The 13,062-nt window shown below is 55.4% G+C and overlaps 1 protein-coding gene across 1 annotated transcript in view; it reads right to left on the reverse strand.

Annotated features, from left to right (window-relative positions):
• ANKRD13C (ankyrin repeat domain 13C) overlaps positions 1-13,062 on the reverse strand; it is a 34,677-nt gene that overhangs the window by 16,511 nt on the left and 5,104 nt on the right. Inside the window, exons 2-4 of the mRNA XM_054165233.1 lie at positions 7,190-7,231; positions 4,099-4,203; positions 1,783-1,868 (exon numbers count right to left, since the gene is read on the reverse strand). Coding sequence (XP_054021208.1) covers positions 1,783-1,868; positions 4,099-4,203; positions 7,190-7,231 — 233 coding nt within the window. The remainder of the gene's footprint in view (positions 1-1,782; positions 1,869-4,098; positions 4,204-7,189; positions 7,232-13,062) is intronic.

The raw sequence follows: 13,062 nt of genomic DNA on the forward strand, positions 1-13,062 counted from the left end.
GGTCTGAAGAAGGCTCTGCCTGCCCCCAGCAGGAGCCAGGCAGGGCAGAGCTGGTGTGAAGAAGGCTCTGCCTGCCCCCAGCAGGAGCCAGGCAGGGCAGAGCTGTCTGAAGAAGGCTCTGCCTGCCCCCAGCAGGAGCCAGGCAGGGCAGAGCTGTCTGAAGAAGGCTCTGCCTGCCCCCAGCAGGAGCCAGGCAGGGCAGAGCTGTCTGAAGAAGGCTCTGCCTGCCCCCAGCAGGAGCCAGGCAGGGCAGAGCTGTCTGAAGAAGGCTCTGCCTGCCCCCAGCAGGAGCCAGGCAGGGCAGAGCTGGTCTGAAGAAGGCTCTGCCTGCCCCCAGCAGGAGCCAGGCAGGGCAGAGCTGGTCTGAAGAAGGCTCTGCCTGCCCCCAGCAGGAGCCAGGCAGGGCAGAGCTGGTCTGAAGAAGGCTCTGCCTGCCCCCACACAAAACAGGAGTTTCCTACTGCCAGGCTGGGTTTCTTTCCTGAATCAATGACAAATGTAGGAATGTTGGCAAAGACCATTCATAGACTGCATCACTGATGTAGTGCAGCTCAATGTATCAGGGTATGGCTTCATTAGCTCAAGATAAATAGTTGGTTTTCCACAAAGGCAATTCTTTTACCACTTGATTAGGCAGGAGAAGCTCAGCCCAGCCAAAGGGAAATAACCACCTGCCTTTACTGAGGGGCGAAGAGTTGAAGGTTGGACTAGATGATCTTGAAGGTTTCTTCCAACCAAAGATATTCTGCCATCTTCTCAAGGCTCAGCAAGAGCTACAGGGACATGGGCAAGAGGATGGGGCCAGACTCTTCTCACTGGTGCCCACTGACAGGACAAAGGGAAACAGGGACAAACTGGAACCAAGGAGGAGGAAATCCTCTGCTTTGAGGGTGCTGGAACAGGCTGCCCAGAGGGGCTGTGGAGTCTCCTTGTGTGGAGAGCTTCCAAAGCCAGCTGGGCATTGTGCTGCTGGGCAAGCTGCTGTGGCTGCCCTGCTTCAGCAGGGGGGGTTGGAGTGGGTGATCTCCAGAGGTCCCTTCCAACCCCCAGCATGATTCTGTCTTCTAACCCCAGTTTTAACACACCAGCAGCAATGTGAAAGGGAGGAGACTGAGTTTATCTTCTTGGCCTCCTTGATGTTTCACTGTGCTCAAGAAGAATTGGAGAGCTAACCCCAAACCCTCTTTCATTATTAAGCAAGAAAAGTGTCAGGAGTGACTGGTGACTAAAATCCCCTGAATTATTCACCAGAACAAAGGATTTAAGAAAGGCTTAAAACTCTAATGCAAAGAAACAGAGATTAAAAATCCATTGGCCTGCAAAGGAGACCAGCAGTTGTTCCTCACAGAAACCTTCCTGGTTCAGACACTCATGGCATGGTTTGGGTTGGAAGGGACCTTTAAGATCATCCAGTTCCAATCCCCCTGCCATGGGCAGGGACACCTCCCACTAGGCCAGGCTGCTCAAGGCTTCATCCAACCTGGCTTTGAACACCTCCAGGAAGGGTGCATCCATGACTCCCTGAGCAACCTGTTCCAGTGTCTCCCCACCCTCATGGTAAAGAACCTCTTCCTAACCTCCAGTTTCAATCTGCCCTCTACTTCACCTCCTGGAGCCGGGGAAGAAAGCACGAGCATAGTTCTGTGGCCCCTGGAAATGGACACTGAGAGCCAAGGCTGCCATTAAGAGCAGAAGAGTGAAGCTCTTGTTTCCACAGCAAGGACAGCAGCCACTGGTGTCCATCCTTGGCTCCTTTGGTCAACACCCCTGCTCTGGACTCACCTCCTTCAGGGCTTTTAATAACCGAGGTCGCTTTTCTTCAACGCTTTCCCTGGACTGCTGCTTGAGCTTCCTCAGGAGTGCTGTGACTGAAGAGAAATGAACCATGAGGGAAGGCTGCTCTGCTTGCTTGGTACCTACAGGTCACTATCTGACAGCTGGTAAAACCAGGGTGAAACAATTCAGCAGGAGTTGAAGATGTTCACTGAGAGTGATCACAGAACTGTCAGGCTTGGAAGGGACCTCAGGGCTCAGCCAGCTCCAACCCCCCTGCCATGGCCAGGGACACCTCACACTGCAGCAGGTTGCTCACAGCCACCTCCAGCCTGGCTGCAAACACCTCCAGGGATGAGGCCTCCATCACCTCCCTGGGCAACCTGTGCCAGGCTCTCACCACCCTCATGGGGAACAACTTCTTCAGGGATGATAATTAAGCCATAGTTATGCTAATTAGACATAGCCTACTCTGATCTCAGCAGGAAACAAAGCCTCAGTACTTGTCTATAAAACAAAGCAGATCATCTTTAAGACAGGCTGACTGTATGAAGCTCACCAAGGCCAAGTGCCAGCTCCTCCACCTGGGTCACAACGACCCCAAGGCAAGCTCCAGACCTGGGGATGTGTGGCTGGAAGGCTGCAACTTGGAGAGGGAGCTGGGGGTGTTGGTTGACAGTCCCTGAACGTGAGCCAGCAGTGCCCAGGGGGCCAAGCAAGCCAATGGCCTCCTGGCTTGGGTCAGAAACAGGGTGGGCAGCAGGGCCAGGAGGTGACCATCCCCCTGTGCTCAGCACTGGGGAGGCCACACCTGGAGTGTGTGTTCAGTTCTGGGCTCTGAGGAGGGGCTGAGGGAGCTGGGGGTGTTCAGGCTGGAGAAGAGGAGGCTGAGGGGAGACCTCCTTGCTCTCTACAGCTCCTTGAAGGGAGGTTGGAGTGAGGAAGGGGCAGCCTCTGCTCCTTGGTGGCAAGGGACAGGAGCAGAAGAAATGGTTCCAAGCTGCACCAGGGGAGGCTCAGGCTGGATGCTAGGAAGTGTTTCTTCCTGGGAAGGGCTCTCAACTCCAGGGCAGTGCTGGAGTCCCCATCCCTGGGGGTGTTTGAGCAGCAGGGGGACTTTCCTGTCATCTCAGGAGACCTTCTACACAAGCATCTTCTGGCCCATGAGCTGGGCAACATCTGCTCACACTGAGAGCACTCTGTGGCAGCAAGCAGCCAACATGCAGACTGGGGTGAGGGTATGACAAGCTGGCTGCCCAGGGAGGCTGTGGATGCTCCCTCCCTGGAGCTGTTCAAGGCCTTGAGCAACCTGATCCAGTGTGAGGGGTCCCTGCCCAAGGCAGGGTGCTGGGACTGGATGATCTTTAAAGTCCCTTCCAATCCAAGCTATTCTGTGATTACAGACTGGTTTGGGTGGGAAGAGACCTTTCAAGCTCATCCAGTCCAATGCCCCTGCAGTCAGCAGGGACAGCTGCTAACTAGAGCAGGGTGCTCAGAGCCCCAAACCACCTGACCTGCAGTGCTTCCAGGGATGGGGCATCTCTCATCTCTCAGGGTTTCAGCACCTTCTTCTTTCTTCTCTCCAGCCTACATCTCCCTCCTTTAGTTCAGACCATCCCCCCTTGCCCTGTCACAACAGGCCCTGATCAAAAGTCTGTCCCCAGCTTTCTGATCCACCTGAAAGGCCACCAGAAGAGCCTTCTCTTCTCCAGGCTGAACAATGTCTAATGGTACATAGGAGTTTTCTGCTCTGGGACATGCTGTTAACAGCCAGCAGTGAGCAGCAGCAGAGTTCTCTTCCTTTCACTAACCCCTATCTAAAGGGATGAAATCCTCACCACCTTCACTCCCCTGCCTGTTGAGACACAGCACAAAAGCAACACCCCATGGCCAACTGCTCCCTCAAAGCCACATCTGACCACCTGCAGCAGCTCCAGTGAGGTGAAATCTGAAATCCAGCTGAGCTCAAATCCACTCTGACCTTGCAAGTCCAACCTGAAGAGCTAATTCATAGCTTGTTTTAATGCTAAGCAGTCAAGGTTTTGCTTCAGGTACCCTGACACATTGTCTGTCTTGGACATGTGAAGAGCTTTTTTGCCTCACATTTAGACCCAAAAAGCCCCAAAAAGCTCAGCTGGTGAAGACAAATCCTTCAGGGAAGCTTCTTGGCTCCTAGAGCAGTATCTAAAAGTCCAGCTGATGAAGATGAATTCTTCAGGGAACTAAACCACAAGGCTTATAAACCCTCCTGGCTTGAAACCCTTTTGTTTCCCTGTTCTCAAAGTGGCCTCAAGATCTAATTAATTAGGAAGCAGAGACTCTTACTCATTTGTCTGTCTCCATAGCTGATGGCTTCTGCAAGAGGGCTCCATCCCTGAGCATTTTTCACCTTTACTGGAGCATTGTGGGCTAACAGCAGGTGGGCACACTCTGGAGGAAGAGAGAGAAGCAGTGATAAAGTCATCATGGTTTCCAGGCAGCATCAAGCCAGTCCATTCAGAGCACAGGAAGCAATAACCTAAGAGCAGCAGATATTTAGGGAGTTTATCAAACCAGACATCTGGACTCTGACTCACACCTCAAACAGCCCAGAAATGTGTACCAGAGGACTCACAGCACCTCCCCAGCTCAATTACTGCACTGAAGACATAATTGCTGATCAACCACTAGCTGTGGCACCACTGGAGAAGTGTCCCTCCTGCTGCTTCTGGAGTTCCATCTCGGTGCAGCCACCTTGGGAAGGTATCTTGAGACACTGCATCACTGCTCTCCACCTCATGCATAAACCCACCTATCAAGCTGGGCCTCCCTTCTCTGCCTCAGGCTCCTTGGCTCAAAGGTTGGCCTGGCCTGAGCCACAGCCCAGCTTTCAACCCAGCACTGAAGGCAGAGGTGGCACAAGTGGGGAGAAGGGGGCAGGACAGGGGAGCCTCAGTTGCTCAGGAAGGGACTGAAGCCCATGGATGCAATCTGCAGGAGAAAGCAGAGGGAGCACCAGGGTCAAGCCTCTAACTCCCTGGCTGGTGTCCCAGGAGAACTCTGTTCCATCCACATCCCTGTGATCCTGAATCCAGATCCAGAACCCAGTTCCTGAATCCAGTTCCCACCTGCTGAGTCCAGGCTGGGTCCTGCCCAGTGCCTGCCCCCAGCACCAGTGGTGCCCATGGTGCCCTCACTGCCATTAGAGGTTGGGTTCCACACTGGTTTGTGTCTCTGTATCTCTATCCCAAGGCATTGTTGTTCTTTCCATCCCGGATGAGTTAGTTTCTTTCCCACCCCAGCAGGTTCTCTCCCTTCTTCCCTTTCTGTTCCCTTGGCAGAGGGGCTCATGGAGAGCCTCTGGCCCTTGTGTGGTGGCCAACCCAGCCCTGACAAAGGTCAAGGAGAAGCTAATTTGCCAGACATGATGATGGGGGCAGACCTGATGCCAATGTGCGTGCAGGAGGCAGAGAGGAAGCTGTGGCACTGACACATCCCTGTGTGCTGCAACATCCTGTGGTGAGGTGGCAGCTGCAGCAGGCCAGCAGGCACAGCCTCACCTAGGAGCTCCTCAGAACATGTGCAGCACCAGCTGTACACCTGGGACTACAGGGCTAACAGGGTGGATACCCACAGCACATGTGCCTCACGGTCCTGTGCCCCAGCACTGCAGGGACCTGCTTCATCAACACCAAGAGCCTGCATCAGTGGACAGGAGGAGAAACTTCTTGGGTACTGGAGCCCTGGAGCAGCCTGCCCAGGGAAGCTGTGGAGTCTCCTCCTCTGGAGAGCTTCCAAACCACTTGGACACTGTGATCCTAGGCAAGCTGCTGCAGGTGCCCCTGCTTTCACAGGGGGCTTGAACTAGATGAGCTCCAGAGGTCCTTTCCAACCCCCCCACCATGCTGGGATCCTGTCATGCTACCCCTGCTATACTCACACTGTGCTGATAAGAAGTGTTACCATCTCACCAAACCACAGCAGGCCCCAGCAAAGCCCCAGAACCACAGAATGGTTGGAGCTGGAAGGGCCCTTAAGGATCACCTGGCCATCAAACCACAGCAGGCCCCAGCAAAGCCCCAGAACCACAGAATGGTTGGAGCTGGAAGGGCCCTTAAGGATCACCTGGCCATCAAACCACAGCAGGCCCCAGCAAAGCCCCAGAACCTTAGAATGGCTGGAGCTGGAAGGGCCCTTAAGGATCACCTGGCCATCAAACCACAGCAGGCCCCAGCAAAGCCCCAGAACCTTAGAATGGCTGGAGCTGGAAGGGCCCTTAAGGATCACCTGGCCATCAAACCACAGCAGGCCCCAGCAAAGCCCCAGAACCATAGAATGGTTGGAGCTGGAAGGGCCCTTAAGGATCACCTGGCCATCAAACCACAGCAGGCCCCAGCAAAGCCCCAGAACCACAGAATGGCTGGAGCTGGAAGGGTCCTTAAGGATCACCTGGCCATCAAACCACAGCAGGCCCCAGCAAAGCCCCAGAACCACAGAATGGTTGGAGCTGGAAGGGCCCTTAAGGATCATCTGGCCATCAAACCACAGCAGGCCCCAGCAAAGCCCCAGAACCACAGAATGGTTGGAGCTGGAAGGGCCCTTAAGGATCACCTGGCCATCAAACCACAGCAGGCCCTAGCAAAGCCCCAGAACCACAGAATGGTTGGAGCTGGAAGGGCCCTTAAGGATCACCTGGCCATCAAACCACAGCAGGCCCCAGCAAAGCCCCAGAACCACAGAATGGTTGGAGCTGGAAGGGATCACCTGCTCACAGCTCAACATACATTCCCTGCTCATAGAATCATCAAACCATTAAGGTTGGAATGACCTCCAAGGTGATCAAGTCTCTGCCTACAGGTAAAAGGTGATGGTGGGAGGATGAACAGTCCTTAAAGTGAAGGAGATAACAGCTCAGAGAGCTGCCATGCTTTGAATGTCCTCATTTGAAGCCTCAAAGCTCTCCAGCTTCTGACTGCAGGCCTCCTGCTCCCCACACCTCCTTAGCAAAACCCACAACCGAGGTGACCCATCTGCAGTGACACAGCAGGCCCAAGCTGCAGGCTGAACAAGTGTCTCATGGCAAACACAAAAGGCTGGGCAGGCATGCAGGCAAGATGAGCTTCCTGCATTGTTCTCCTGCTCGGGATGGCCCCGGAAATGGAGCAAGCCCGCGGTGAGTCAGAGCGCTCCGAAGGGAAGAGACACTTCCCTGGCAGACAGATTGCCTCCTGTGGGGAGGCAAACAAAGCCCTGGCTGCTGGGTCAGCACACAGAGGAGCTGGGATGGCTCTCAGGTACCACTGTGAGGGGAGGCTCTGTATCTTGCAGTGATAGGAGGAGGGGCAATGGCTTTGTGCTAGCAGCAAACCGCTTGCAGGAGAAGGGCACAGTTCCTCTTGCCCTCAAGCCTGCAAGGTCACTGAAGGGCTTTACCTACCTTTGTGTCCCAACATCACAGCAAGGTGTAAAGGAGTGTTTCCTGCAACAAATAACAGGAGAAAGAGAGGTTAAACTCGAGGTAGGAGAAGCCAGCACAGTTCCTTCAGGTGCTGGCACGCACCACTCCAACCTCCCATGGCAACAAACCCCAGATCTGTGCCCTCCCAAGGGGCAAACCAAACCCCACCAGGGCAGCTCCACTTCTCTAAGCAATCCCTTGCACTGGAGAAGAACTAACCAGGCTGGAAACGACCTCAGAGATCATCAAGGCCAACCTCTCACCCAGCACCATCTGATCAACTCAACCATGGCACCAAGTGCCTCAGCCAGGCTCTTCCTAAACACCTCCAGGGATGGGGACTCCACCACCTCCCTGGGCAGCACATCCCAATGGCCAATCTCTCTTGCCAGGAAGAACTTTCTCCCTAACACCCAGCCTGAACCTCCCCTGGCACAGCTTGAGACTGTGTCCTCTTGTTCTGGTGCTGCTTGCCTGGGAGAAGAGAGCAAGCAACTGAAGGAGCTGGGGATGGTGAGTGTGGAGAAGAGGAGGCTGAGAGGAGACCTCATTGCTCTCTACAGCTACACTGTGGAGAGGCTGCTGCTGGTCCCTTCTCACAGGTGATTAATAACAGAGCAAGAGGGAATGGCCTCAAGCTGTGACTGGGGAGGTTTAGACTGGACATTTTTCCCCCAGCAAGAGTGGTCAGGTGCTGGAATGTGCTGCCCAGGGGGCTGGTGGAGTCACCAAGCCTGGCTGTGTTTCAAGGTGGCTTGGATGTGGTGCTTGGGGCTCTGGTTTAGGGGTGAGCCTTGCAGAGCAGGGCTCTGGGCTGGACTTGGTGATGCTGAGGGGCTCTTCCAGCCTGAATATTTCTGTGAGTCTGGGAAGTCTCAAGAGAGACTGACACAGGCTGCCCAGGGAGTTGGTGGAAGCCTCATCCCTGGAGGTTTTGAAGGCCAGGCTGGATGAGGCCTTGAGCTACCTGGGGTGGTGGAAGGTGTCCCTGCCCATGGCAGGGGGGTGGAAGCTGATGATTTTCCAAGGTCTCTTGCAGCCCAAGCCCTTCTCTGAACCTCTGAACCACCCAAAGCTCCACACTTCTGCTGGCCTGGAGTGTAGCACTTCACAGAGGGACACATCTGGGTTAGGAGCTGCTCCAAGAGAGGACACTGATGAAAAGTTTAAGAGCCTACTCAGCTTTGAAAGCTTGGCTACAAACCCCCTTCCTCATGCAACCAGGCATGGCTGGAATCACAGAATGGGCTGGGAAGGGCTTCAAAGATCACCCAGTGCCAGCCTCCCTGCCATGGGCAAGGACAGCTTTAAACACTAAGTGGAGAGGGAAAAAACACCTGGAAAGCAAATTTCTTGTGCAGTTCTACCACCTCAAGCTGCTTTCAGGGTTATCTGGCAGCAGCACAGCAGCAGCAAGGATTTGCTGCACACCAAGAACCTCATCAGTGCTGGTCAGTATTTCCAGGGGGGGTGTCAGGAGGACAGGACCAGGCCTCTCCCTGGGGTGCCCAGGGACAGCACAAGGGGCAATGAGCACAAACATCACAAGTTCCATCTCAACAGGAGGAACTTCTCTGGGCAGCCTGCTCTGGGGCTCCATCTCCCTTAGATGAAAGAAGTGGTGGAGTCTCCATCTCTGCAGACATTCAAAGCCCACCTGGGCCTGTTCCTGTGTGACCTGCTCTAGGGGGGGTTGGACTGGATGGTCTCCAGAGGTCTCCTCCAACCCCTGCCACTCAGGGTGATGCATGGAACAGCTCAGAGATGGAATCCCAAGCGTGGAGAGCCTGCTACATAAAGGGCCTCTCTGTGCTGTAGGGTCACTGACACCACTGCTGGGCTGGGGAGGAAGGGCTGGAGAGAAGGACCTGGGGTGCTGGTGGGTGCAAAGCTGGACGTGAGCTGGCACCAAGCACTGCCAGCCCAGAGCCAGCCCTGTCCTGGGCTGAGCCCCAGCAGCAGGGGCAGGGAGGGGATTCTGCCCCTCTGCTCTGCTGAGACCCCACCTGCAGTGCTGGGGCAGCTCTGGAGTGCTCAGCACAGACAGGGACCTGTTGGAGCAGGGCCAGGGGTGGCCACAGCAATGCTGGGAGGGCTGGAAGCTCTCTGCAGTGAAACCAGGCTGAGACAGTTGGGGTTGTTCAGCCTGGAGAAGAGAAGGCTCCAGGGAGAGCCTTTCAGTGCTTCAAGAGGCTGAGCAGAAAGCTGGGGACAGACTTCTGAGCAGGGCCTGCTGTGACAGGACAAGTGGGGGGGGATGGTGTGAACTCAAAGAGGGAGATTCAGGCTGGAAAGAAGGGAGGAGTGCTTGACAGTGAGGGTGGCAAGACACTGGCCCAGGTTGCCCAGAGAGGTGGCAGATGTCCCATTCCTCGAACCACTGCAGGTCAGGTGGCTGTCAGGGGCTCTGAGCAAGCTGGTGGAGCTGCAGATGTCCCTGCTGAGTGCAGGAGGGTTGAGTGCAGGTCCCTTCCCACCCAAAGCAGCCTGTGACCACGAGCTCTCCTCCCCAGACAGCGAGCAGGCAGAGGCAGAGCTTCCAAGCAGCTCTGCCTGAGCTCCACCACACGTGGCACAAGTTCCTCTGGAGGGCCACTGGCAGCAGCAGCCAGCTCCATCCTCCTTCATTATGCACATGAGGCTGACCTCAAAGGCTCTATTAATAGGCCTTGTAAGATGTGTGAGGCAGAGCACAGGGAGAGCACCGGATGCAGCAGGGCTTTGTTAAGTGACTGAAGGAAGGCACTTGGGCAGGAGCCAAAGCAGCTGCTCAGAGCATTCAGATGCTGAGCGTGGTCCTCAGCTCCTCAAGCACTGCACAGCTGGAGCAGGGGAGGGAGGCCAAGCCCAGCAAGTTGGCAGACAACATCAAGTTGAGCTGCTCCATGGCAAGGGAGTTGCACACAGGGATGAGGGTTGAGGGGCTGAGGTTCCACAAGGCCAAGGGCTGGGGCTTGCACTTACCTCACACCCAGGCTTGGGGCAGAGTGGCTGCAGACTGCCCAGCAGAAAGTGACCCTGAGGGGGGTGGCTTACAGCAGCTGAACACCAGCCAGCATGTGGCCCAGCTGGGCAGGAAGGCAAACAGCATCCTGGCCTGGACCTGCAATACTGTGGCCAGTAGGACCAGGGCAGGGATTGCTCCCCTAGACCAGGTACTGGTGAGGCCACACCTTGAGTCCTGGGCTCAGTTTTGGGCCCCTCTCTCCATGAAGGGGCTGGAGCAGGTCTGGAGAGGGCAATGAAGCTGGGGAAGGGTCTGGAGAAGAGGGCTGGTGAGCAGCAGCTGTTCAGCCTGCAGAAAAGGAGGCTGAGGGGAGACCTTCTGGCCTTCCTGAAAGGAGGCTGGAGCCAGGTGGGGGTTGGGCTCTTCTCCCAAGGAAGAAGTGACAGGACAAGAGCAAACAGCCTCAAGCTGTCCCAGGGGAGGTTTAGGCTGGCCATGAGAAAAAGCTTCTTCACTGGTAGAGTGTTTAGGCCCTGGAGGAAGCTGCCCAGGGCAGTGGTGCAGTCCCCATCCCTAGAGGGGTTTCAAAGCTGTAAAGATGTGGTGCTGAGGGCCATGGTTTAGTAGTGACCTGGCAGTGCTGGGGCAAGGGCTGGACTTGATGATCTTTGGCAGCTCTACACTCAGTTTTCTCCAACAGTGAGAAACCTGAAGACTGAAACCCACCCTGCAGCTTGCAAACAGTGACTTCAGAGCCAGAGGGCTTCAGAAGCTAGGGCAGCTCAGCAGAACAGCAAGATAGAAGTCAACAAAAGCTAACCATGCCCCTGAGAGCCTGCCTGAGACCTCTGCTAGATTTCATTTGGCAGATAAGCAGGAAGTGCAGCTGGGAGATAACAGCCATCACTTCCAAACTCCTCTGGCCAGGGTTCTGAGCAGCTCACCCAACTCTGCTGCTATCACTGCTTGGGCCAGGAGGTTGGACTAGATCACATCCAGAGAGCTCTTCCCACACAGGCTTCAACTCAATGATTGCCTTCTCACCAAGAGGGGTGCAAAAACTAGATAGGAAACTTGGATCCAGCAGCTAATGGGGAGAGGAAATGGAGGGTGCAGAAAGAGAGCAGAGGAGTTGGCACAGTGTCTCTCCTGGACATGGGAAGGGCACAGAAATGAGAACCTGTCAGCCTCAGATCAAGAGGCAAAATGGTTGGAAGCCACCACATGAAGAAGTTCTGGGCACAGAATGTCTCCAGGCAACCTCCAAGCTCTTCCCAGCAGCAGGAGAATGGGAAGCAGACAGAATCCTTGCTTGGCTCATTGCAGCCCTGAGAGGAGAAGGTTTTTGCAATGCCTTGGAAGAGATGAGCCCAGTCTCCTGTCAACCCAACCATCAACACCAAGCAGCAGCACCCAGCAGGCTCTGAAGCAGGCAGCAGCAGCCTTCCATACTGGTCAGGTCAGAAACCTGGCAGGCACAGCACAATTCCTACTCCTCTGGCATCTGGAGAGGTAAACCCAAGCCCAGCAGCTGCTGAAGGAGCCACACTCTCCTCCTCTTGCTGGGTATCTGAGTGGGGGAAGCTCCAGACTAATTAGTAGCAGTTGGATGAGGCCTTGAGCAAGCTGGGCTAGTGGGAGGTGTCCCTGCCCATGGCAGGGGCTTGGAACTGGATCACCTTGAAGGCCCCTTCCAACAAAAACCATTCCATGAACACACAATGGGACTCCAGGGGAACAGCTCCACAGGAACACAAACCAGTTGCTGATCCTGGGTGACCTTCTTCAGAACCTGGCTGGGCATGGGGAGGCCTCCTGGCCTTCCTGAAAGGAGGCTGGATCTCCAGAAGAGTATGAAGAGGAGTGTGGCCAGGAGGTCAGGAGAGATTCTCCTTCTCCCTTTCAGCTCTGCTCTGCACTAGGGAGGCCACAGCTGGAGCACTGGGGCCAGTTCTGGGCTCCCCAGAGAGATAAGAAACCACTGGAGAGAGACCAGTGGGGACTCCAAAGATGCTGAGGGGCCTGGAGCAGCTCTGGGAGGAGCAAAAGCTGAGAGCCCTGGGGCTGAGAGCCTGCAGAAGAGCAGCCCCAGAGGGGAGTTGAGCAATGCTCAGCAAGAGCTAAAGGAGCTGTGGGGGGCAAGAGGCTGGGGCCAGACTCTGCTCAGTGGTGCCCAGGGACAGCACAAGGGGCAATGGGCACAGACTGGAACCCAGAAGGTTCCATCTGAACAGGAGGAGAAACTTGTTTGGTGTGAGGGTGCTGGAGGCCTGGAGCAGGCTGCCCAGAGAGGCTGTGGAGTCTCCCTGTGTGGAGAGCTTCCAGCCCCAGCTGGGCATTGTGCTGCTGGGCAAGCTGCTGTGGCTGCCCTGCTTTAGCAGGGGGTTGGACTGGATAATGGCCAGAGGTTCTTTCCAACCCCTAACACTCTGTGATGATGGCAAGAACTGCTGAAGCTCCTCTTGAACATTTACCTTGAGCATACAGAACAGTTCCAAGTAAAATGATTCTGATGAAAGAAAAGGAGGTGAACTTCAGCACTGAGCAATGTTGCCTTGGCAGCACACAGTGCAACCAAGCACTTCTGCCAGGGCAGGGGAAGGGTGGTTGGATGCTTCTACCAGCTTGAGGCTCTCAGGGAAGCACAGCAAGAGTTGATTCATAGAATCACAGAACTGTCAGGCTGGGAAGGGACCTCAAGGCTCAGCCAGCTCCAACCCCCTGCCATGGCCAGGGACACCTCACACCACAGCAGGTTGCTCACAGCCACCTCCAGCCTGGCTGCAAACACCTCCAGGCAGGAGGCTGCCACCACCTCCCTGGGCAGCCTGTGCCAGGCTCTCACCACCCTCCTGGGGGACAACTTCTTCCTCACAGCCAATCTCAATCTCCCCATTTCTAGTTT

The sequence above is a fragment of the Dryobates pubescens genome, chromosome 11, assembly GCF_014839835.1.
Source record: "Dryobates pubescens isolate bDryPub1 chromosome 11, bDryPub1.pri, whole genome shotgun sequence".
Classification (NCBI taxonomy): Eukaryota; Metazoa; Chordata; class Aves; order Piciformes; family Picidae; genus Dryobates; species Dryobates pubescens.